Below are 9,076 nucleotides of genomic sequence, written 5' to 3' on the forward strand. Positions count from 1 at the left end.
TAAAGCTGCTGTGGCGACTCTTTATTCCCAGATGAACTTCAGAGACAAGTCGCCCAGTTTCTCCTGAAGGAGTCGATCCACTTCTTGGCTCTGTTCAGCAGTGAGCAAGTTCTTCCAGTCACCGATTTGACCTGCCAGGAAGAGAAAATCAGACCCAATCATTGACCATCAGAACTCCAGGCTACATCCACGGCTGCATGAAAAGTTCAGACGCTGTTCAGGATCTGCAGTGAAATCTGGACTTCATCTCAGGAACTGACGTTATGTCACCTCACCTTTGCGCATGAAGTTTCCTTGAATCTTTTGTTGTGGTTCAAACTCATAGTTTGCTTTTGGGTCGTTCTTCATGTTCTTAAATGTTGCCTTTTCAACAACTTGCTCGACGGCGGCTTCACTCAGGTTTTTCCCCAAGAAGCTGCAGACCTTTTTCACTGCTCCTTTCAGGTCCTACAAGAGAAGCAAAGAAACCAACAAACATCATCTTGACACAGATGGAGATATTCATTCAAACCTTCTGCTCTTATTTTAGAAACTCCACCAGAGCTTCTCACCAGAATCATGTCCTCATAGCTGAGGAAGAGGATGTTGTACTGGTCTTTGTTGGAACGCCAGTCCCTGACATGGTCAAACCAGGATGATCCTGCGACTGAAAAAAAAAAAAAAAAAAATCCAAACAGTATTTTCCTCGTCCTAATTAAAAAAGTGTCTGGTTAAAGCATTCATTAAACCAGCATGTCCGTCATGCCCTCAAAAGTTATCTAAAAGTTCAATGGAAACCTCGAGAACAAGTAATTCCCCTGACATGCAGAGAGAGACAGAGAGAGAGAGACAGACAGAGAGACAGAGAGAGACAGAGAGAGACAGACAGACAGATTTCGATGCTACAGAGGAAGAACGGGGAGTTAAGAAAAATGAGTAGGTTTTTAACATCGGCTCTTTAACATCACTATGCTTGGTATAAAGAATGCCAAAACGACTGATTTCAGATTATTTACCATTTATTTAGGTATAGCCAGATGTAATGTTCAGCACTGGACCTGACAGGGAAAAACACGCAGTATATCGCCCCGAAAGGATCCTGTTCATTCAGGCTGGGCCTGCACCGACAGACAGACTGGACTTTGTTCGCAACGGGACGATTTGGTATTAATGTCAGCTGCCAGCCAAGGGCCGACATCCTTATCCTTCCATGTTTGGAACACTAGCGTGTGAGTGTTGCTATCTTCGGAACATGTGGGTTCGTTTACACTTTAGCAGAACATCTTATAAAGTTGGTGCACTTGTCTCAGGAACAAGTGCCACAATGACCTCTGGTGATTTGTAATGTTTACGGAGGACGTCGGTGTCTTCAGTCCCGTCTCAATGCCGTCAGTCACTTATGGAGTAATAATTCATCTGCTCTTTGAATCTGCACCTCGGTGATTGAGGGTGTTCAGTTGGATTTTATTCAGAATTGATTCATTCCTCTTTTTCCTGGGTGAATTTATGGCCACAAACTTCCCTTGGAAGTATAATTTAGTCTCCTAATGCAGAGTGTCTGCATTTTCCCCTCTTCCCAGGCTGTTTATCTGCTTTTTACTGCTTGTATGTACATTATTGGTTGGTTTATTATTTCGTATTAAGGGTTCTTTTGTTTCTCAGTCGCTGGTCGGGCATCATATTTAATCAATAAGTAACCCACACACACACACACACACACACACACACACACACACACATAGCAGACAAACGTAATTAGGGGTGTCCTCAGCTAGTCGACGATTCGACAATTCGTTCAAAGGGGCCTGATTCGACTGCCAATCACGCAGTCGAAGCATCGAAAAAATGTGGTTATTAAACGAGGACCATTCCATTCCAGCTGTATGGGGGTGCTGAATGACTGATTTTACATAGAATAGTTTAGTTTTTTTTCCAAATAAACATGATATAAAGCCTATTTCATATACATGTTAGCCTATCAAATATACTGTGGAAAAATTTACTTAACTTGTACTTTTATTCAATATTCTATCTATTTAGTGCTTGTGAATGAACCACCATGGTGAGTGGCACAATCCGATTTTGCGCAGAGCTCCGTCACAGAGCAGCATCTCGGTGGGGATTTGGCTGAACTTTAAAAGGCTCAACATGTCGGGGAAAAAATCTTCAGCAGTGTGGAAACACTTTGAACGAGTGAAAGATGATCCGAAAAAAGTTAAATGCAAGTTGTGTCAACAGCTGTTTGCATTTCACTCCACAACAACCAACATGGCTTTCCACCTGAAACGGGTAAGTAGCCACATAATTGGGCTAATAAAAGACGGTTCTGTCATTCACTTCTCATTTTTAATGTAACGCTACGCCAGGCATCATATCATGCTATGTGGGCTTATAGGATATATAATTATTTTTTCTAGATTCACCTGCAATATCAGAGTGGTGGAAGCTCATCAAGCATGTCAACGGCCCCAACATTAACGCAGAAGAAACTTGATGTGAGACCACCAATCTCTGAGAAGAGGAAAAGAGAGATAACCGACAAAATTGCCGAGTTTGTTGCACTTGACATGAGGCCAGTGAATACAGTTGAAAGCCATGGTTTTAAAGAGTTAATGCGCACACTTGAGCCAGGATACACCATTCCTAAAAGAGAGACGGTCATGCACGCTGTGGATGCGAAATACACATCCACCAGAGCAGAGATCAACAAGTTAATACAGGAATGTGAAGCAGTCAGCTTAACCACAGATATCTGGACCTCCGTGCAAATGGAGGCTTATGTGACGGTTACAGCACACTTCATCACTGAAGACTGGCGACTGGAAAATTATGTGTTAGAAACACAAAAAATGGAGGAAAGTCACACAGCTGATCATATTTCACAGACACTAAAAGAGATTATTTCTGATTGGGGGATTCCGGGTACTAAGATCGTATCTATCGTGCATGACAATGCAGCGAATATGGTTGCATGCACTAATAAACTGGCCCAGGACCCGTCATTTCTAAACTTGGCCGGAGTCCGCTGTGCAGGACACACACTTCAGCTGTGCATTAACACCGCGCTAAAGCAGGATCCTGTGTGTCGCACTGTTGCTGCAGCAAGGTGCGTTGTTTCTCACTTCAAAAAAAGCGCAAAAGCCACTGCAGCACTTGCAGAAAAACAGAAAGAACAGAATGTAGCTGAGCACAAACTGGTGCAAGACGTTATGACTCGGTGGAACTCTGTCTATTTGATGCTGGATCGTCTGCTGGAGCAAAGGGCACCAGTCTCAGCTGTGCTTGCGGATTCAAGTGTCAGCAAACAATCTGACCGAAATCTGGAGCTCACAACATCCCAGTGGAGAACAGCAGAGGATACAGTCAATGTTCTCAAACCAATGATCACCCTGACAGAGCTTTTGTCACAGGATGTGAACGCATCACTGTCTGCCACTGTTCCCGTGCTCATGAACATTAAAAAACGCCACCTGGTGGTGCATGATGATGATAGCAAAGTCATTAAAGTGCTCAAGACAACACTGATCGAAGAGATTGACAGGCGATGGGAGCTGAAAGAGCCAGGCCCGGAGACAAGTATTTACATCAAAGCTGCAGTTCTTCACCCGCGTTTCAAGAAGCTTTCTTTTTTTACCGATGAGCAAAGGAGCGAGGCTTATTCAGCGGTGGCAAATCTCGCTGAGAGTCTATCTGACAGCCCTGCAGAGGAACAGTGAGATGGTGGAGGAGCATCAGCCCAAAGAGAAGGACCTGGTGTTGGCAATGCTGCTGTCAGTGTCAAGTGATGAAGAGGAGGGCCGGTCGGAAGAAGAGGGCAGTGAGATGAAGGCATACATACAAGACTGTACAAAAAGCAGTACAGGGCCGCTTGAATGGTGGCAGAAAAACGAGGACAGATACCCGAAGTTATCCAGAGCTGCAAAAAGAATCCACAGCATCCCAACCACCTCCACGCCATCAGAGAGGATCTTCTCCAAGGCAGATTTCATCGCCAGCAAAGCAAGGAGCGCACTTCTCCCGGAACATGAACAAGTTGGTTTTTCTCGCTCACAACTTGAAAAGGATTAAGTGGTCACAGGTGCAGTGAAAGACTGACTTTTTTGACCAGGTAGGCTCAAGTGATTGAAAACGCTTTAGCCAGTTCTGATTTGTGAAGAATTGTGAACGTTTACCCTATGCGTAAATGCTGAAGTGGTCTGCTGGTCTGCCCACGTTTCCTCACTGTCATATAGTTATTTAGTTATTATATTTCGTTATTATTTTATTTATTTTTTCATTTAGGAAGGTTTCTTGTGTTAGAATTTATTTCTAAATTTCAAGGCATTTGTTATGTTTGTGCATGGATGTTGCTCTGCGCAATGGACCAGACAGCGCAATTAAGCCTTTCTCATTTAATTTGAGCAGATATGAGAAATTGTTCAGCCAAAAAAATTGAGCTTGTCTGTAGAGTTAAGGGATATGAATAAAACTTTATTTCGTTTTCGTTAATTTTGTCATGTAGGAAGGCTTCTTGTGTTCGGATCTTATTATAAATTTTAGGGTATTTGTTATGCACCTTTGGATGACCCCTATCATGGTGACTTTTAGTTCGTTTTATTTTAATATTTAAAGTTATATTATTATTATTATTATTATTATTATTATTATTATTATTATTATTATTATTATTCATCTAAAAGGCTTATTCTATTTAATTTAGTTATTTGTTTTTGCATACATGTTGCGCTGCCCAACGGACCCGACACTTTGTTCCAGTCTGTGTTTGCGTGTTGGAAAAAAATTAAAGCGGTGTTTTACCTGCTTGTCTTGTTTGTTTGTTTTTTAAATTACTGTTACATTCTGCTGTAGCCTATATTCAAATGATTGTAAAAAAAAAAGGGAAAAAAGATGATAGATTCGACTATCAGTCGACTATCGGCAGAATCGGATGAATCAGATTCGACTATGTAATTTCTTAGTCGGGGACACCTCTACACGTAATGAAGTTAGTAACAGAATATGCTCTTCCACAGGGCAGATTGTCTTTCATTTTTGAGCGTCATAACTCTGAACCACAAATGTCCAAAAGCACACAGAAACAAACTGAGCTCATCTCTGCCTGTGAACTGTGGCAGTGCAGCATGCCGTTCACAGCAAAATGGAAATAAAAAGTATTTCATCATGCTCGTATAATAAAAAATATAATACAACATTATTTTGAAAAGATTTGTCCTGAGATGCTTCTTTTAGAAATGGACGCATCTCAAATCATTTGGAATCACCGCAAAAAGGGGGAAAAATACAGGATTTCTAGGGCTTCTTATGAGCCTAAAGATTCAACAATTCTTTCAGTGCATTCACACGTCATTTACTCGAATTTGCACAGATGTCAGAGGGTGATTCACAAATAACCAGAGGTCCACAGGTAATCCTAGTCCAGTTTGAACAGGGCTTAAAGCGATACTTCAACATTTTGGCAAACTGGCCCATTTAGCGCAATTCCTTAGTCATTTCCAACAGCAAACTTACTTTCTTTGTGAGGGCGAGCTGTTGTCTATTCAGAGGTGAGTCGGGGAAGGTTTTTGGTACGGACACAATGGAGGTGAACGACATTTTTGTTCTCCCTCGTCAAACTCATCAAATACACAATCCAACAACCCCAAAACACTTTGGGGGACACGTTATAATCCGCATATTCACTACGCTGTGGAATATTAATGCAAAATTACAAGATTGAGTTGTTTAGGTGATGATTGCTAAGACGGAACTACTTACTAAACATGGCATCTGGGCGTAGTGATTTCAAAAGAAAAAGTAGTTCCCAGTATTTGCTTCAGTGTCGTAACACTACAATATTATTTGTTGGTGTTCCACAGCGTAGTGAATGTGTGGATTATAACGTGTCCACCAAAGTGTTTTGGGGTTGTTGGATTGTGTATTTGATGAGTTTGACGAGGGGGAACAAAAATACCATCCACTTCCATTGTGTCCGTCCTGAAAACCTTCCCCGACTCACCTCTGGATAAACAACAGCTCGCCCTCACAAAAAAAGTAAGTATGCTGTTCGAAATGACTAAGGAATTGCGCTACTTGGGCCAATTTGCCAGAATGTTGAAGTATCGCTTTAAGATGAGCCTGTCTGACACCAATCTTAAATCTGTAAAATTCTAATACCTTTTTCAAGAGAAAGTCCCAGTCCGAAAGTTAAAATTCAACTGAGAACAGGCCAAAACATGGGAATCCCACAATCCCCACTGGGATCATGAGATCATTAACAGCTTTACCAGAGGATTTCCAGGGTGATGAAGGAGATGACGAAGAAACCGCTCTAACAAAACGTTCTGTTCATTTGATTCAAAAGTTTATCTAAAGGTTTCTGATCGTCCTGGTGACACCAGATTGAGTAAAACCTTCTCAACGCTGCTTGTGGATCAGAGAACTTGCGATTTCTCACCGTTTCCCTTCAGGTACTGCTGGAGAAAATGCTCGATGCTCGTTGGAGTTTCCAGGTGTGAACATTCACTGCTGAAGTGATAATAGGAGACGGCGATGTCTTTTGGATTCCGCATCACATAGATGATCTGAAGAGGAAACACAAATCTGTGTTTCACTAAAAACGTGGCAATTAGACCAGTGTTGCATCACATCCTACCATTCTGTTTGGCAGCATCTGTACAAGTAAATCCAGCTACACTTATTCAGTAGTTTTTTTTCTTTTTACTTGCACAGCACTGATAAATGCATCAGAGTAGACACATCCAAGATCTGCCAGACATGAACCAAATGTGGCAGGATGGGTGTGTTTGTGGTTGGTCTCAGCCTATTGGCTGGGGGCACTATAAAAACCCCTCCCACGTCTGTGTCGCCTTCTGGTTCTTGCACTTCCGGGTTGGTGCTGGCTGGTAGTGGTGGTTCGTGAGAGCAGGTAAAGGCTAACATCCCACATGAAATGTATCGTATTGGTTTTGATGAAAGTTACGCCTTGCAGTGTCGCGAGGGCTCCGGGGGGAGCGCGTCAAGCGCATGCCGCAGCAGTTGTAGATCGGGCGCATGGGTCCCGATGGTCCGGTGCTGGTCTGAGCATTTGTCCCGCTAACGGAAGTCGGAAGCGGTATGTTATTGTTTAACTTTCTGGTAATCAACAGGTGTGCAGGCTGTAACAAATCCTTTTCTTATTAGGTTCTGCCCTGTTCGAGCCCTGTTTCCAGCGCAGACACACCACGGCTGTCTCTGTCCTTGTTCTTTGTCCTTGTGTTTGTCCATCCTGGAGCTGCTGCCATGTTAAATGTTATTCTGTGTCGTGTCCTCCGCACGGTGGCGTGTTGGTGTGGGCCAGCCCAAACACGCATGGGACTTTGGACCGGAATGATGCGCGCGCTCCTGTCAATTAAGTGTCTTTGTTTGAAACAATAACTTGAACGAATGTAACTGAACTTAACGAGGAATAGAATAAATTATTTTCACCTGGAACCTCTGTACTCCTTTTTATCATCCGGCGAACCTGTGTAGCCTTCCTTTTTTAACAGTTTACTTTATTTCCTGGGGTGAAATTCCCCAGGTGGCGTTGTCTGGCAACACCTATATAATAATTAGATTCCCCGCTTTGCCACACAAAGTAACATTTGTTTCTTCCTGGTAAGACTAAATGTAATTAAAGAAACAGACCTTTGCCTTCTTTTTCTTCAGTCCTGGAGGTAAAAGAGCCGGAGTGAGGTGGCTGGTAAAGAGTCGAGGAGACGGTCTGGTGGTGTATTCCTGCTCACCCACCGGGTACTCCAGCCAGGGCATCTGGTTCCAGTTCTTTGGATTTTCATTCAGTTCTCCGGCCAGCTCGCAGATGGAGATGATGATCTGTTGAGTCCAGATGGTTCCTGTTGCAGAGATGCTGCAGCTCATCAGTCCAGAGAGCACAAAACGGCAAACGTGTTGATTTATCTCACCAACCTGACTTTGCATAGGTGACAAGGAAGATGTCGCTGTCTCGAACTTCAAAGGACTGAAGAGAATCGATGTACTCTGCGGTGGTCAAACCAACAGCAAAGTTGTAGTTTTTATAGCAGCAGAGGAACTCTGTGACCTTCTCCATGTTGCTTCTCTGATTCAGAGGCAGAAAAGAAATGACTGGATTTAAGGTGAAACTCTGGAGGAGTCAGGTGGACTCTGAACCTTTCTTTGTGCCATCAGATGACGGTGGTAAACCAAGCTCTGATTCCTGGAGAGGCTTGACCAGCTTTTTTTTTTTTCCCCTTGTCCTGTTCGGCAGCTGGGGCGTGCAATATTGCATGATTGTAGCAGCAAGACGAGACTGAATCTCCTGCTTCTGCCTTTATTTAAAGCTGGCATCCGGCATGGCTGCCGGAGAGGACCGGGACGGAAAGCGAGAGACAGCAAGAGAGAAAGATAAAGATAGGGAGAACGGGGGGGGGGGGGGGGGGGGGGGGGGGGGGGGGCAAGACCAAAGACAACACCAAAACACAGCCGACAACCAACACGAAAACTGACAGAACCAGAAGCGAGATACATATATATATATGTGTGTGTGTGTGTGTGTGTGTGTGTGTGTGTGTGTGTGTATATATACACAAACACACATACATATACACACACATATGCATACATATATACATACATACACATACATACACACATATACTCCCCCCCCCCCCGTTTCTGTTCCTGTCCCTGTGAACTTGTAAATAGTTATTTATTTTTGTTGTATAAAGTTTTTATTTCAGAAATCAATTTATTTAAGTGTAAGCTTTTCCCACTTATTTTGGAGTCTTATTTATAAGCACAAAACAAGTTGACATACATGGTTTAAAAAGCTAATATAAATATTCTCCCAAGTAAAACATTACTACATTTATAGAATTTATAAAATGTCATATCAAAAGCAGACACAAAAGTGTGGAATTCATGTTCTATTGTTTTCACCTTAACCTGTTAAGACAATCTTCTAATTTGTAACTGGAATAATGTGATGAAGTTGAAGCACAGAGTAATCATATTTGCTTAGTAGTAATGTAGCTACGATGAGATATTTGCAGTCCTGACAGGAGGCTGGAGCAGCTGCAGTCAGAATCGTGTAAAGATAGACTCTTATTGTGAAGAGCACGGT

The 9,076-nt window shown here is 42.7% G+C and overlaps 1 protein-coding gene across 1 annotated transcript; it reads right to left on the minus strand.

Moving 5' to 3' along the window:
* On the minus strand, positions 1-8,065 carry LOC115387074 (amine sulfotransferase-like). Its single transcript, XM_030089617.1, has 6 exons — positions 7,903-8,065; positions 7,624-7,829; positions 6,413-6,539; positions 552-646; positions 276-447; positions 1-131 (listed from the first exon to the last, which is right to left on the minus strand). Exons 1-6 carry the CDS (start codon positions 8,042-8,044, stop codon positions 22-24), a joined length of 852 nt encoding a protein of 283 aa, XP_029945477.1. The 5' UTR covers positions 8,045-8,065; the 3' UTR covers positions 1-21.
* Between the last annotated feature and the right edge of the window lie 1,011 nt (positions 8,066-9,076).

This window comes from Salarias fasciatus, chromosome 4 (genome assembly GCF_902148845.1).
Source record: "Salarias fasciatus chromosome 4, fSalaFa1.1, whole genome shotgun sequence".
Taxonomy (NCBI): domain Eukaryota; kingdom Metazoa; phylum Chordata; class Actinopteri; order Blenniiformes; family Blenniidae; genus Salarias; species Salarias fasciatus.